A 17,421-nucleotide genomic window follows, 5' to 3' on the forward strand; every position below is an offset into this window, starting at 1 on the left:
TATTGTCCATCTTAAGGTTCATCTCGTCTCTCACCAATCTCCTAGGTCTTGCTAGAACCTGCAACAAATTGCATATATGATATTATTGAGCAAAAATTGCTACATCTCCGTAAATTGTTTGAGCTATTATTGCATTGGATGGGCAATGAAGCATAGTATTCACCCAGTTTCTCAAGGACCATGATATTATATCCCAATTGACACCTTATTATACACTTTAGCTCAATAGTGCATCTAAGAGGAGGAATCACACACTGTTAGACATGATATAGTACATGATGAGTTTCGCTGATCTACTTATCTCATTTTGGGGCTGCCTTGCTCACGTTAAGAGACATAACCTCAATAAGTTATAATCCAGGATGGAGCATTGTAAGTTCATGTGATACCCTGAGGAAACTTGTGGGTATTATTTCTATTACCTAGAGGACCAAAAAATATTTATAGCCAAGAGAGCAGTGTTCCTTGAGATGAAACACATTCTTGGCGGAGATAGTGAGAGCATGATAGAGTTGAGCAAGGTTGGAGAACCTGGCTCAAGTACCATTCCACAACCTGAGTCTGTTATGATACCTAGCATATAAGTTCTAACTTTACGTAGGTCTAGCAGAGTATCTCATCCTCCTGAGAGATATGTGGGACATATTAAAGGAGAGAACATTGAAGATATTGATCTTTAGACCTACAATGAGGCTATTACGAGTATAAACTCCGGTAAGTGGCAAGAAGTCATGAATTCTTAGATGAATTTTATGTACTCCAATGAGGTTTTGAACATAGTTGATGCACATAAAGGTATTATATCCATTGATTGAAAGTGGATCTTCAAGAAGAAGATCGAAATAGATGAAAAGGTAGACCTATAAAATAAGGCTAGTGGCTAAAGGGTATTGTTAAAGACAATGTATTAACTATGATGAAACATTCTCATATATAGTCATACTAAAATCCATCCAAATTCTATTGGCTATCGTAGCACACTATAATTATGAGATCTGACAAATGAATGTGAAAATCATGTTCCTTAATTGCAACCTCGAAGAGGATGTGTATATGATATAACTTGAGGGATTCGTGTCTAAAGAAAGTTAAGATAAGGTATGCAGGTTGCTTAGGTTCATCTATGGATTGAAGCAAGCTTTCCAAAGTTGGAACATAAGATTTGATGAGGTGATCAGATCTTATGACTTTATTAAATTCGTGTCCAAAGAAAGTTAAGATAAGGTATGCAGGTTGCTTAGGTTCATCTATGGACTGAAGCAAGCTTTCCAAAGTTGGAACATAAGATTTGATGAGGCGATCAGATCTTATGACTTTATTAAAAATAAAGATAAGCCTTGTGTATACAAGAATGTAAGTGAGAGCACTATACCTTCCTGGTGTTATATGTGGTTGACATCTTAATTATTGGGAATGATATAAGAATGCTCTTTATGGTGACGAATTGGATATCTAGACACTTCTCTATGAAGTACTTAGAGGAAGCATCCTACATATTAGGGATTCATATCTATAGAGATAGATTCAAGAGGATACTTGGCTTGTCTCAATCCAGGTACATAGACTTTAATATTAAAAAGTTTGGTATGAAAATTTTCCAGAGTGGTCTTATACCGATGAGATAGGAGATATCGCTCTCTAAGAGTATATCTCCAAAGACTCTTGAAGAAAGGGTAGATATGAATAGGATACCCTATGCTTCAATGATAGAGTCTATCATATATGTTACACTATTTACTAGGCCTGATATAGCACATGCTATGAGTGTCACGAGTAGGTATTAGGCGGATCGAAGCTTGGAGTACTGGAAAAATAGTAAAGTGTATCCTTAAGTAATTGAGAAGGACTAAGAAACTTTTACCGATGTATGGAAGTAGCCTCGGGGTTAAGGGCTATACAGACTTGAGCTTTCAGTCTAATATTGATGATAATAAGTCTAACTCAGGGTATGTGTTCACCCCAAATGGAGGAACAGTATACTGGAAGAGTTCCAAGCAAGATACAATTGCTAACTCAACTACAGAGGTGAACTACATTACTACAGTAGAGGCAACAAAGGAGGGAGTCTGGATAAAGAAATTTATTACAAATCTAGTAGTCATGCCAGACAACGATTAAACTGATTCCCTTATATTGTGAGAAGTATAAGATGATTACTCAAATTTGGGAACTCGGGTTTTATTAAAAGTGTTCTGAGGAGATTCCAACTTATTAGAGAGATCGTGGCCCGATGAGATGTAGTAGTGGAAAGAGTTTAATTCGAAATTAATATCACATATCCATTAACAAAGCTGTTGTCTTAAATTATCTTTGAGTGTCACAAGTATCTTATAGGGGTTAGATACATATGTGATTGACTTTAGATCAAGTGAGAGATTGCTAGTCATAGTTGTCATGTAAACCAATCACGTAAGTGATGACATATGCGGCATGATATGCACTCCTTTTGCTTATTATTATTATTATTATGATTTTTTCTCACTTTATATTACTTGATACATAAATATATTACGATGTTCATAGATTTGTGCAATGAGAATCAAATTGTGATGAAATCATAATAATGAGATTGATTCACATTTAAACGCATACCCTAAATAATCATAATCATAGGTTACTCAAGAGAGAGATTGCTAGTCATAGGGGTTAGATACATATGTGATTGACTTTAGATCAAGTGAGAGATTGCTAGTCACAGTTGTCATGTAAACCAATCACGTAAGTGATGACATATGCGGCATGATATGCACTCCTTTTGCTTATTATTATTATTATTATGATTTTTTCTCACTTTATATTACTTGATACATAAATATATTACGATGTTCATAGATTTGTGCAATGAGAATCAAATTGTGATGAAATCATAATAATGAGATTGATTCACATTTAAACGCATACCCTAAATAATCATAATCATAGGTTACTCAAGAGAGACATCGAGATAACCGGACATATTAGTATACTGTATGTTGGGAAATCATGGGGGGGCGACATCATATGCGCAGCGGAAGAACAAGAAAACAAAAATCCCCGATTCCCAAAAAGATGTTCGTCGTCGTGCGAAGATTGGTGCGCAAAATCCGCAAAACACAAAACTGCGTATAGAGATTGTGTTACCTAGGGAGATCGTATATCCCTGTTTCCTTGCAGATCCTCAGGAGAGGGTGAAGGAGGTCAAGCGTCCTCCTCTCTAGCGGTGATCCACACAGCAGGGTTGCGACGACGCTCCTCAAAACTCTAGGCCTACTCTGAGGTGGAGAGGGAGAGGAGAATAGGAAGGGCAAGCAAAGACTCTAGCCTATGAGGCCGTGAATCCCTCCTATTTATAGAGATCCCGTGTCAAAACCCTAATGGGTCCTTTCCCTAGTGGGTATTGGATCTGCATCCAATAAGACAAGGGCTCCGTCGGATATCTCATATCCGAACCTCTACTCATCGCAATGCCTACCATATGTGTGTGACCCTCTAGGCCCAATATCGAGCTGGCCGTGAGTCATACCTGTCAGAACTCCTTCTAACTAAGTGAATTATTATCTCTGTAATAATTCACTCGACTCATCGACTACGGAAGTACTAGGCCACTACGCCGTAGTCCCCAGACGATACAGGGGAATCCAATCCATTGGACCTGTCTGTCCTCAGTTACCATGTACCTATAGTCCCTCATCCATCTAATATCCCAGAGACCGTATATCGAGCATGGTGCTGTCAGACCCATACGGTTTCTACTTGAGTCTCGCTCTAATCGGATTCTCCCGGAGAACTCTTTCTCTCTCAACCCGAATGACCCTAGCCAGGGATTTGTCTGAGTAAGAACACATGGGATATTCCTCTCATGATACCGAGAGTGGATGATCCTCTATCGACACTCAATAGCCCTCGTAAGGTCGACTACCACTCCCAATGACCAGCTGTACTAGATCTGGGAACAGCCAAACCTATAAGTCTGGTATCAAAGAGTGGAGCACTCATATAGGACATCCTTGGTGTCTCAAGTCTAAGAACCAGATACACCACTAGGACTACGGAATCGTTGTCTGACAATAAGGCATCATCAACCATCCAGCATTCCGTAAGCGGATCAATCAGTGAACTCATTCTCCAATGAGCACCTGTACTGTATCCCTAGTGTCCCTACACGAGCAGTTATGAGACCAGCTGCATCCATCATATGGACGGGTATACAGCACACCAGTCTATCCGGTTATCACGATGTCCCTCTCGAGTAACCTATGACCGGGATTATTTAGGATATGTGTTTAAAGGTGAATCGATCTCATTATCGTGATCTCATCACGATCCGATTCCCATTGCACAAATCCAAGGACATCACAATACATATGCATTTATGCAATAGTTATAAAGTGATATACGCCAAAAATATAATAAGCAAAAAGATTCTGTATCAAGTCACACGTGCCATCACTCACGTGATTGGCTTGCTGGGCACTTATGACTAACACTGTATACCCGTCCATATGATGGAAGCTGTTGGTCTCATAGCTACTCATGTGGGGACACTAGGGCTATAATGTAGGCTACAATGCAGGTGCTCATTGGAGAATGAGTTCACTGATTGTCCGCTCACGAAATGTTCGATGGTTAATAATACCTCATTGTTAGATAACGATTACGTCATCTTAACGATTTACTTGGTTCTTAGACTTAAGATACCAAGAATGTCTTATATGAGTACTCCACTCTTTGATAACAAACTTATATGTTTGAAAGTTCTAGATCTAGCACAACCGGTCATCGAGAGTGGCAACCAACCTTATGAGGACTATTGAGTGTTAATAGAGGATCATCCGCTCTCGGTATCATAAGACAAATATTATATGTGTTCTTGCTTAGACAAATCCTTAGCCAAGGTTATTCAGATTAAGAGAGAAAGTGTTCTTCAGAAGAATCTGATTAGAGCGAGACTTGAGGAGAAATCGTATGAGCCTAACAATACCATATCTGGTGTACGGTTTGTGAGATATTAGATGAATGAGAGATTATATGTACATGATAACTGAGGATAAATAGGTCCAAAGGATTGAATTGCCCTATATCGTATAGGGACTACGGCGTAGTGGCATAGTACGTCTGTAGTTGATAAGTCGAGTGAATTATTATAGAGATAATAATTCACTGAATTGGAAAGAGTTTTGATATGTATGACTCACGACCGGCTCAATATTGGGCCTAGGGGGTCATATACATATGATAGATGTTACGACGAGTAGAGATTCAGATATGAGATATCCACCGAAGCCCCTATTTTATTAAATATCCATTAAGCTTATGAATTATTGGATCCTATAGATGAGATCCAATAAAAGCTAATAAGAGATTATTGGATAGAGACCCACTAATCTAAGAGGCTTTGGTAATTAGATAGAAATTCAATACCCAATAGGACATGATATATTAGGGTTATGTTGACAGAGGACCTTTATAAATAAGAGGGAACTAAAGGGTCAAAGGTTGGGACTTCTTGGCTACCTCTCTTATTCTCCTCTCTCCTTCTCCTCTTAAGCCAGCAAGTATAAAGATTTGGATAGTGATTTGAGGAGCGCCTTCATAGCTCCTACCGTGTGGATCACCGCTAGAGAGGAGAACACTTGACCTCTTTCATCTCTCTCATAGATCTGTAGGAATTCAGGGATATACGATCTCCCCATGTAACATAACTATCTCACATGTGATTTTTAATTTTACGAATTTTTACGCACGAATCTTCGCACCAAGCATCTTTTTGAGAAATATGAGATTTTTATTTTTTCGTTACGTATATGATGTCGTCTCTATATTTTTTCTATAATATAATATAAGAGAAAATGATTATAGAAGAAGCATAACAGATAAATATATATTTTGATAATAAAGTCGATGTGGCTTATAATGTAGTGAGTAATTGAGGAGGGAGGACAAAGAGGGGAGGAATGGATCGAGCAAGTGAAAGTGACGACAACGACCACACACTTACTCGCCTTCACATTGGATCAAGACCACCAATAACAATGAAGTGACAACAAGCAATGTCAAGGATTATGAGAAACACAATGGGATTATGAGAAAAAGGAAAAAGGATAAGATCATCAATAGATGAAATGTAAATAGTAAAATATATTTTAATTTTTTTAGGTGTTTGCAATACAAAGAGGAATCACGGTTCTTATACTAATGTTTTAGAGGTAAAAAAATTTAGACGATTTTCTTGAAAAAAAATCATTCCTTTTGGATTTTTTAACGTATCACCGGGTTTTAATTTTTTATTTAATATTTTTTTTTATCTAATACCCTAAATATCTCTCGCCATCGTTACCCATTCGGACATTGTCAATCTCTGCCTCGTTGGCTGCCTCTGTCCTAAATTTATAATTATAAAATAATTTTAATTTAATTTAATTTTATATTATTTATAAATAAATATCTCACCATTCACAATTATGATAAAGTAAATGAATTTAAAAGTTCTAAAAAAGACACGCAAAAAGTATTTGATATCGTCTTTCCACCCACACTTGGCTTTCTGGGCCATTCCCTCCTCCCCCTTTGTGTTCATCACTGTAGACTTGCCCCTTTATGGTGCGAACCCACCCGTCATTATAGCTTGGTCTGCAGGAGTCCCCCGTACTCCCGTTCCGTCCACTTCACACTTTGAGGCGGCCGCATCTTTTCCATTTCAAACCCTTCTCCGATCCTTCTGCTCTCTCGAATGCTACTGCCGTTGCTTCCTTCGGCGATCTGATCGAACTTTTTTTTGGTTTTGTACGATCTCAGCTTCTCACTGAAGCCGAAGAGGCGATCGCCCGTTTGCTTCCCTCATCCCCCACGAAAGGTTCAGGACACGAAAGGTTGAATGGGGTGTGTCCAGGGCAAGCGCTGTGGCCGCTACAAGAAGCGCTGCAGCAGCAGCTGCTGCCACTACCAACCCTCCTCCATCTCCACCGACGCCACCGATCCCTTCAGGATCCACGAAACGGACTCCTCGCGCGGTCTCCCCCTCCACGCACTCTCCGGCGGCTTTGCGGTCGTCCCCTCCGCCGGTATCTGCCTACGGTACGCCTCCCTCACGCAGCGTGGCCACTATCCTGACTCGCCCGACCGCGCTAACCAGGACAGCTTCTGCGTGAAGACCGGCTTCCAGGCCAACCCCGATCTCCACTTCTTTGGCGTCTTCGATGGACACGGCCAGTTCGGCACCCAGTGCTCCGTGTTCGTCCGTGACAAGCTCGCAGACATCTTGTCCGGCGATGCTCACCTGTCGGAGGATCCCGTAGAAGCCTATCACTCCGCTTTCCTGGCAGCCAATTCGGCGATTCATGACAGCGAGATCGATGATTCGATGAGCGGCACGACCGCGATCACTGTTCTTGTAGATGGGAACACGCTCTATGTTGCGAATGTGGGGGATTCACGGGCTGTGGCCGGAGTTTGGAATGGTAATCGTGTCATGGCCGAGGACTTATCGAGTGATCAGACGCCGTACAGGAAGGATGAGTACGAGAGGGTGAAGCTCTGCGGGGCGAGAGTGTTGAGTGTTGATCAAGTGGAGGGCATTGTGGATCCTGATATACAGAGCTGGGGTGATGAGGAGGATGGTGACGGGGATCCACCAAGGCTGTGGGTGCAAAATGGCATGTACCCAGGGACGGCTTTCACAAGGAGTGTGGGAGACTCGACGGCAGAGAGTATAGGAGTGATCGCTGATCCGGAGGTTAAGACTGTGAAGATCACACCAAACCATCTCTTCTTTGTTGTGGCAAGTGATGGCATATTTGAGTTTCTATCAAGTCAAGCGGTGGTAGATATGGTAAGTCTCCATTTCTCCTCTAGAGGATTGCTTTGTTTGATATTTGCTTAGTGCATTCATTTGTGATTTCTTTACTTATACTGTTACCAAACCTAATTGACATACACTTTTGCAGATCTATACTAAAATGAATGTGATAGTATAAGTGTATGAATTAGTAAAGAGACGGCCAATAATGAATTTGCAGTTGACACTTCTCTAGAATACACCTAAAGTTATTTTTCTAGTGAACTTCCTTCTTTAGTGGATCTTTTTTCCTGTTACGCAATAGGTGAATGTAATTGAACTTTGGCAATCAAGTTCAATGTTTTTTTTACTCTTCTGGCATGACTCTTTGTCTGATAGAAGACTAGGCTATACAAATAATTCCTCAGTGCCCTGTCGAGTTTGGATATTATGTCTTCCTAAGTTTGTATCCTTTGATTTCTACTATGATCTGTAATTTTCTACAGTTGAATCAAATTTCTTTATATTGCTTCTGATAATTTTGAACAAAGACTTTCTTTAAAGATGATATTGACTTTAATGACTTTCACCAGTGGATAATTGCTACAGTCCTGTAGATTATCTGATGAAAGTTGAGTTTCCTACACAAGAAATAAGTATGAGAGGTTTTGTTAGAGATGTTGTATGAGGGTAAATTCCTTATCACATATTGGAATGAGATAAAAAGAAACAATAAAGAATTATATTCTGCCTCTTTAGTCCAGATAATATGAGCATCAGATGTTCGTGTCTGAGGACTTTATTCGGATAGGAAGCACAAGATTTCAAATTCCAATATTGTTGGCCTTCATTAAGCAAAGCATGATGTTGGCAAGAAGATGGCAATGAAGGGTCCAACTTCTAACATGGTTGTGTAATGCTGACATCAAAGATAATAACCATCCACCCTATATGAAAACTCTAAATCAGAAAGAGGTTCTTAAGAGCCAGTGACAATTAAGAGCCTGGTTCATTGTGGAGTATCTTATAGTTGAATAAAAGAATGAACTAGGCATGAGATTGTCAATCTCATGTTATTTTGTACTAGAAGACTTGATGGGATGGAACAACATCAATTGGTTGACTTTAATGGTCAATTTAACCTCTTGTTTTTTTTTTCTTTGAGTTGTATATGTTCATCCATTAATCCTTATTATATCAGCTCATCTTGTGCAGGTATATACACTTGCAATTTCTTCTGGGCATAAACTTTTCTTGTATATTTTCTTTATAGATAATGTAAAAATATATATTTTGATTCTTTCAAGTTCCTCATGTTTCTTTCTTTCTCACAAACATGAAAAGTTTTGCATTACAATGGTTCATGTCCCAACTATTTGGAGTTGGATATATGAATATTTTTCTATCATTTTGTGTCATGCAATATCTCTAGTTAAATCAAGAGTATTTCACTCTTTTCATATTATTTTTAGTATTTTTTAATGTCTCACTCTACCTCTTTTCACACTTCTAATTCTGATTGACTCATCTTATTTGCTCACAACATCCTCTTTTGCTATATCTGATTGTTATACATTTTGAGCGCTGAATCTATTTATTTAATAAGTTTACACCAGTTTTGCTGCTTTCAGAGACCTGTTTTTGGCTTCAGGTTTCCAGGTTTGCTGATCCTCAGGATGCCTGCTTGGAAATTGCTTCTGAATCTTACAAATTGTGGTTAGAGAATGAAAACCGGACAGATGATATAACAGTTATTGTTGTGCAGATCAGAAACATCAGTGATGTAAGTTCAACCTTTTATTACCTGATGATAACATTAGCTGCATTTTCTTCATTGTTTTGGTAACAGCTTCCAACATTTCAAAAATAATTGTATCAGTCATATGCTGCTGCAAATGATGGAGCTATCCAAACCAACAACAACAATGCTTCTCTAGATCCAGGTAAATTAAAAGTTGAGAGGTACATAGTCTCACGATCAGAAGTTAATCTCTCAAGGAAAAGCAGCTGTCTCGAGCTGCAGTCGTGCCTTCCTGACTGCTCAGTGGATCTAAGTTCTGCACGTGCTGCCCCTTCAACTCAGTCTTTCCATTTAAATGGTACGCGTTCTGTTTCCTATGTTTTTCTGCTGTAATTCTCTTATTTTCTCCGACACTTCAGTTGTGATATTTTTTTGTTATGGCAGCGATTAATTCGGACTGACTGGAGTTAAATGGTACTTTATATATGGCTTCAATTTTGGTACTGGGAAGCACTACTCTACTAATGACTTGTAAAATTTTAAACGTAAGTGGTTATATTGCCATCCTTATCTCATTGTTAGGAGTTAAATACCACCTGATTATTTCATAATCATGCACATCCATAGTTTTAGAATTTGTCAGAGAAATTTGTTTACTATACTATTGCTAACTCTATCCAATCCTCACAATGTGCAGGATAATTAAATGTGTTCTTCCACTTACATCAGAATGCACAAAAAAAGACCCATACACTCTTTCGTCGGTGACATTTTCAGTGACATTCTAGGCCCTTCTGTATATGGACTTTGCTATCTCTTCCACTGTGCAAATGAGGCAGAGCCACTTCAAGCAAAATGAAACTCCCTGAACTTTAGAAGGACTTGCTTTGGCATCTTCATTGTCTATGACCAGCTAATTCTGTCAGCATAGGCGATACAAATAGCAGGATGCCAGATCGGGTAGCTGAGGCCTGCAATATGGTAAGGTGCATTCGTAGAAGAATGTGGCGAAGTCATGGGGTTGCAAATATGAGTTTGAATTGATCGCTTGGTGGCTGGCTGGATGTGAGCTTTACCATCTTTTATCGAACCAGAGAGAAGCAAAAAACTTGAAAATATTTCTAGGACTCTTGTTATCTTGGTATCTGGTAACAGTATAATAGCGGTAGTGGCTACATAATGATATTTTTTAATTAAAAAAAAGGACAATGAGGCCTTAAGGGAGGAACAAAATTTATTTTTTGTGGAAAAAATAACCAATGTTTTGGAGGAATACCCAGTAATCAATGGTTATGATCGCACAATTTAGCTCATTCATGTATTATTATTTTCCACAAAGAAAAAATAAATGAATGAGCTAAGCAACCCAAGCCAATGTCACTTGTTTTGAACAGGTTGTACCAAATCCGAGCCCAGTTCAGAGGAGACTCGAGTCATACCGTGTCATTGGGGTTGAGTCTTCCTGTGTCGGATGAGATCGGAATCTCGGGTTCCAATCCCTAAAACCCTTGGTTCCCACTTCGTGGCTCACGCCATGGCGGAGCGTTTCGGTGTTCCCAGGCGGAGCTAAGAACCCGAAACCCTGCCGATTCCTTCTTCCCCTTGACATACGAAGAAAGGGATTCGAAATCGATTGATGGCATCTCCGAGAGATTCAGGCGCAGCGCAGCTCCCACCGGCGGCTTCTTCTCCTCCTCCGCTCCACGCCATGGACGCCGACGAGGAAGACGACAACGTGAAGCAACTTAAGGAGTGCGCCACCCTCTACTTGTCCCTTCAGGCAAACACTTCCTTTCTTCCTTCTTTCCTGGCTTCCTTCGCTTCTAATAGGCTGCCGCTTTGTTCTGATCTGGATGGTACCCATATCATTCGTTGTCTTCTGAAACAGGAGTGCCTCGCCGAGACCAACAGGAATTGGAAGTCCTGCCAATCCTGTACGTGCCTGGTTCTTTTCCTTTTGGTTTGATTTACTTATTGCTCTCTCTAAAACAATTTTCACATTTTGATCGAGATATTTAGTTGTAGTTAGGTATTTCTCCTTGGTAGTGTGGTAAAGGAAGACTTGCATATTTGTGATTCTCCATACAAGTCAACTTAAACGGTAGCTAGAGGGTGGGGGGAGGAGTGGTTTAAGTCTGCTAAGATATGAGGCGTGCAAATCTGCAATATCAGCATAGTCAGAAGGAAACCAAACTTGCCTCTGGTGGGTCCTTTCGAATGCTCAAGTTAGATGTTGACCTAACTAACGATCGCCGAGATGGTAATAAGAAGCAGTATACCTTGGAATGGTTTTTATCTACAGGCACATAGGAGTTATTCGCTTGTAGAGGCAGGTCTCCAACCAATTTCGGTCGCCAGATATTTATTTACCAATTTCAGTTGGAAGACAATGCTTTAGCAACCATGATCTTGATAGAATTTAAGAAGACTGCAACAGCCCCTAACAAATGGTGAGAGACATTCTCAGCCTAAGAGTCTGAGAAGTCACGTAACTTCTACTATAGCCAAGACACATGACGTCTTGCCTCATGGATTACTCGACATTAATGAACTGTTAAATATATCAAGGGTTATTTTGTTTCACTATAAGTGACCTGAAGTGTACTTGCGGCAAAATTTGCCTATATTTGATTCACCATGAATTGATGCCGACTCTGAAGTGGAGTTCCAAAAGGTCCCAAACTTGAAGAAAGTGGACTTCGGTGGAGAGCACCAAGGTTACTTACGGAAAAGTTGGAAGGGAAGACAGTTACTTAAGTTGAATTCAGAGAAATCCTTGGATAACTGAACACTCATGTCGAAGTTAAGTTCCGTGGAATTTGACTTACGAAAATTCCACTTTGGTGCCAGTTTTCGTCTTCCGTGAAATATACTGGTTGCTACTATTGCTATACTTATCCTAAAAGCTCATGCCATGGTGACAATTAGGACCTGACTAGCCGGAATGCTGCAAGCTATAAATAATAGCCAACAGTGTGATGCTAATGCTTAAATGTTAGTTTCAATTGTAAATTAATTGCATTAAATGTCAATATGTGTCCATAAGAACTTGGGAATTGGGACAAAGCAAAACTAAATCAGTATATCAAGATAGGACTATGTTAGAGTTTTTTATTTCAATCATTTATAGTCCTGAAGCATAATACTTTCTGATCACCTAACGGAATATCAAAAAAATTGAAAAGACCTTGCTAACCAGAATAAAAATATGACAAATAAAATGATTTTGGTCTTTTGTTTTTTTTATCACAAAATAATGCTTTCTTTTACTTCCGTATTCGCTGGATCATTGGTCACATGGGCTTGTAAAGCATGGTTTGTAGGTGAGTGTAAATTTAACAATGAGAGAAATTGTTTGAAGTAAAGAGTTAATCAGAATATGTGATGGGGGCATTATGTTCTGAATTTGTTGGGCTGGTCTTTGGTGTATGTGATTCCAGAATGGATGGTAAATTTAGTCATGAGCAATTTCAGAACTGAAGGGTGACCACGTCAAATGATCTGTTTCCAGTGGATGCTGGGAATGGGAAGAACTGTATAAAGGTGTTTAAGTGGGGATTCTCTAGGTGGTTTATAGAATATATTAGAAATGATGACAGAAGATGCAACACTAATTTAGAGTCAATCATGACAGGAATGGAGAGAAAAAGTCAATCATGTGATTTTGGATAGGGAAATAGTAGAAAATCCAGAAAACAACAGCAGACTCTGGAGATGTGTAACATGCATAACATCTTGTCAGATAGGTCGTTGTACATTCCTGGTAAGGATGATAAATCAGAAGTGTTGCCTTTAGTTACCTAAAAAATGGAGTTCTAGTCCAATTGAATTGTATTATTTGTTTCCTAATTTTTCTGTTTAACCTGTAAGTTCTCCTATTTTGATTATTTTACATTTGTTTCTACAGACGATAGATTTTTTTTTTTAAAGAAACCAAAAAATCTGGAGCCTGTTGCACTTGATATTTTTTTTTCTCATTAGGCAATCTTATTTTATGCGTAAAACCTAGTATGTTCCCAAGCCGCATAGCATATCAAGGATGCAAGATGATTAATATGTACGATGTTGTTGTTTGTCTGCCAAATTTGTGTTCCATCAGTGCTTTGATGAGATAATAGTGGGGTAAAAATTATATGCTGCTAGACGTTTTATTAGTTTGTTTTTAAATAGGTATCTTTTTTCATTTTTTTTAAACCAGATGTTCAAGCATTAAAAGCATGCCATACAAGAAGAAACCCTAGTGAGCAGAAGTGATGACTAGCTATAGTGAATAACCCAGCTGCAGCCTCACAACATCATGAGCACTCGCAAATATGAACATACAACTGACTTATAATAAGCTCTATTCTTCTGACTCGCAGCAGATTTCTCTGTGAATTTTTGTTTCGAGGACTTCACCACATGAAACACTACTGAGTTGTTTGCTTGTTTCATGAGTTCTCATTAGCAAAGGGAAAACCATTTGCACACTTTGATTGCAACGGAAATGAGACTTGCATAATTTGCTTCACTTGGCTATATTGAAGTTGACAATGAAAAGTGAAATGACAATAAATTGGTTGTCACCACCCCACTTATTTGTGAACGAATGAATAAGGTATCTCTATCTGGGGGACTTCAACAATTTTTTTGCCCTTTTAGTCTTGTCTTTGTTGTTCAAGGAAGAACCAACTTCTATATTTTGGCAAGTGATTCAAAACTTTAGGATTTAATTTAAATCATTGATGAGTTTGTTCTACTAAGTTTATCTCTATGACGTTATATAATATTTCTTGGGACCAAATTCTTAATCTGCATGTACACTTCATCTGTCAATCTACGTTCTTTTTGTGTAATTTTCTTTCTGCTGCTATTTCTATTCTCTTATCATTCTATTACTACTGAAGTTGTATTATTGCGGGAAAGTCTTTTTAATTCAATTTATTTATCAAAATTTTCATTGAACGTATTTGATAATCAATATTTCGGTAGAGAAAAATAACTTTGAGACATCAATCAAAAGAATACATTTGTTTAGTTTAGAAGTAGAAAAAGGAAAATGAAAGATTAATTTAGAATTTTGAAATAGGCAAAGAAGTCTTGGTGTGGTACAAGAGATGATGGAATTATGCTTCCATTACTAGATGTAATCTTATGCACGTGATCATGGGGATGAACTAAGCCTTACTAGAGACGAATCGATGTTTGACCCACATTATTTGTCGGATCCCCTGATGACAAAGAGAGAAATGCAATTAAATCGCATTAATTGGTGGTGGTTTGAGGTGGAAGAAGGTGATAAATTTTTAATCATTATCAACATTATTGTTGGAAGGATTTATTCAGATGCTTTTTCCAAGCAATAACAAAAACAATTCGATATTATAAGAACATTATTTTGCTCAATTTGGTCCCGTCTCAAAGAAAATTCAATCATCAAGAGTACTTTTTTTTTTACTCTTACATTGACAGCAGACCAACCCATCAAAGGTAAAGGAAAGAAGTTGAATGTAATGTATTGAATAGGTATTTTATTTTTTATTCATCATTCGGGTCAATGAGTTAAACCAGATAGTTATATGAGTGAAACAAAACAACTTAGAAGTTTGCAGTAAGAAGATAAAATCTCGTTGAAGTAAACATAAGCAGTGTAAACTGTTTACATCCTTTGCTTGGAAGCTTCGCTTTTGCAATCCTTGCCATTAAGTTCCAAAAAAAGTTGATTATAATTAGGAATTAGGAAGACCGACAACTGCAACTTGGCAGATGCCAAGAGCATATGCTAGCAACCCATCTCTCTTCCAAGGAAAAGGAATGGCTCCACATCTGCCACATGACCAAAAACTTGTATGGAAAACAAAGAACACAGATGAGGAGAACAAGAACAGAGGAGAAAAGATTTGGCTAATGCATGTGATCATATTATGTTTGGATTGGAAACCACTTCTCCATGCTAGAGAAGAATAGGATTTGAGATCAGTTCACAGCAATTACATATCACAATTCCCATTGTTTTCATCTGAGTCTTTCCTTTTTTTGTCCCTCTCTGTTCATCCTTTGATCGCAGAGATCATATCCAACTTCTTGTGATTCATCCGTCCTTCCAAAAATCGCACGGAAAACAAGAAAAAGTTGGATTTGATCCCATCAAAGAGAGGAAGAGGGGAAAGAAGCCATCTTTCGGATTATTCGTCCCTTTTTCTTTGCTTAAACTATTTTAACTTTCAGATCGTATCATTCCAGCCGAAGCAATCGCCTCAGATCCTTGGTGGCGGAACAATCCACGACGGCCTTCGCCCCCGCCGGCGGTAGATCCTCTTTCCTCCTTGAGAAGCTCGGCAGCGGCAGCGCCCGGGGCGACGGCGAGAGATCGAACGCCGACCCCGCGTACACGTCCGGCGGCATCGCAGCCGCCGGCGATCTCAGCCGGATCTGCTTCGGGATCATGACCGGGTCCGGCCCTAGCCGCCCCATGCCGAACAACGCCGGATCCCACCCGACGTTGGCGGAGGGAATGGCCGCCGTGCCCGGCCCGCCCTTCCTCGCCTTTGCGGCCTCCAGCGACTCACCTCGCCTGAGGATGGTCACCTCGCCTTTACTCTTACATTGACAGCAAACCAACCCATCAAAGGTAAAGGAAAGAAGTTGAATGTAATGTATTGAATAGGTATTTTATTTTTTATTCATCATTCGGGTCAATGAGTTAAACCAGATAGTTATATGAGTGAAACAAAACAACTGTTAGAGCTAGCCCCAGGATATTTACCAAAGGATAATTTTGGCAACACAACAAAGACAATAAAGCGGAAAGAATAAAGCGATAAGAACAAACAAAACACCAGAACACCAGATATACGTGGTTCGGTCAATTGACTTTGACCTACATCCACGGAAGAAAGAGGAGCAAATTACTACTATAAAAGAGGGATACTTACAAATGCCTTAGGAAATGTTCCTAGGCTATAAAACACATTCAGCTTCCTAAACAAGAAGACTTCAAACCATAAGCAGGTTTTCTTGTGATGCCTGCTGTACTTCTTGTGGTGTCTGTGGTACTTCTGACTTCAAAGCCCAGGCCCTTATTTATAGTTCCAAGACGAGACAACAAGTCTGATTTTTCCGATGTGGGACTATGAGACTTGCCAAACTAACAAATCTCCACCTTGGCATGTCCCAACAAAACTTGCTCCACCTTCTTCACAAAAGCCCCAACGGGCAATCACCAACAATGAACACCAACCAAGTCCAAGCACTGCTTGAACTTGTAAATCGGAACATGCTTCGTAAGCATATCAACTGGATTGTCCTTCGTATAAATTTTCTGAACAAGGACTTTTCCTTCAGCAATCAACCACTTAGCGGAATTATCAAAAGAAACTGCATCTGAATAGGTAGTAGGCTCACCAACTTCACTTGTCTCTTTTGCAATAGACAAAGCATATGCAACCAAATTTGCATATCTTTGTGGTGGTCGAATATCTCTCCGTGGTCTATCCTTGGCTATGGAATATTGCTCTTCCTCTGGATCATCTGCGTCAGTAGACTCAGGACCACCTACTGGCATTCTTTGAGTAGAAGAGTTCGACTTAAAAGAATCTGAATTACCAATCTCAAGCTCCACCTACTTCTGCGCACTATCATTTGTACAACTAGTAGATTCCTCTTTAGAAGATAGCATAGATAATTCATCAAAAGTAACATCTCTACTGATTATAAATTTTGGGGATTTGGGATCAGGACACCATAATCTGTATCCTTTCACCCCAGAAGCATACCCAAGGAAAATGCACTTTTTAGCCCGAGGCTCTAATTTTCCTTCATTTACATGCATGTATGCTGGGCACCCAAAAATTTTAAAATCAGAATAATCAGCAGGAGTACCTGACCAAACTTCCTCCGGAGTTTTAAAGTCAAGTGCTGCAGAAGGAGCGCGGTTGACAACGTAACA

General features: G+C 39.3%; 2 protein-coding genes across 6 annotated transcripts; both read left to right on the forward strand.

Moving 5' to 3' along the window:
- The first annotated feature begins 6,540 nt into the window (after positions 1-6,540).
- On the forward strand, positions 6,541-10,798 carry LOC104000622 (probable protein phosphatase 2C 35). 2 transcript variants are annotated; one of them, XM_009422706.3, is made up of 5 exons: positions 6,541-7,807; positions 9,405-9,536; positions 9,633-9,852; positions 9,939-10,039; positions 10,192-10,798. In XM_009422706.3, exons 1-4 carry the CDS (start codon positions 6,854-6,856, stop codon positions 9,953-9,955), a joined length of 1,323 nt encoding a protein of 440 aa, XP_009420981.2. In that variant the 5' UTR covers positions 6,541-6,853; the 3' UTR covers positions 9,956-10,039; positions 10,192-10,798. The 2 variants fall into 2 exon arrangements, with proteins under 2 accessions (XP_009420981.2, XP_065027388.1); XM_065171316.1 differs by lacking the exon at positions 10,192-10,798 and having other exon boundaries at positions 9,633-9,696; positions 9,761-9,852; positions 9,939-10,034.
- Positions 10,799-10,968: 170 nt separating this feature from the next.
- Positions 10,969-16,065, forward strand: LOC104000621 (uncharacterized). Of its 4 annotated transcripts, none has more exons than XM_065171319.1 (3): positions 10,969-11,274; positions 11,383-11,428; positions 13,856-15,604. In XM_065171319.1, the coding sequence occupies exons 1-3, from the start codon at positions 11,131-11,133 to the stop codon at positions 13,897-13,899; spliced, it is 234 nt and encodes a 77-aa protein (XP_065027391.1). In that variant the 5' UTR covers positions 10,969-11,130; the 3' UTR covers positions 13,900-15,604. The 4 variants fall into 4 exon arrangements, with proteins under 4 accessions (XP_065027391.1, XP_065027389.1, XP_065027390.1 ...); XM_065171317.1 differs by lacking the exon at positions 13,856-15,604 and adding an exon at positions 15,702-16,065 and having other exon boundaries at positions 10,976-11,274; XM_065171318.1 differs by lacking the exon at positions 13,856-15,604 and adding an exon at positions 15,717-16,065 and having other exon boundaries at positions 10,978-11,274.
- Positions 16,066-17,421: the final 1,356 nt, after the last annotated feature.

This window comes from Musa acuminata, chromosome BXJ3-10, assembly GCF_036884655.1.
Source record: "Musa acuminata AAA Group cultivar baxijiao chromosome BXJ3-10, Cavendish_Baxijiao_AAA, whole genome shotgun sequence".
Classification (NCBI taxonomy): domain Eukaryota; kingdom Viridiplantae; phylum Streptophyta; class Magnoliopsida; order Zingiberales; family Musaceae; genus Musa; species Musa acuminata.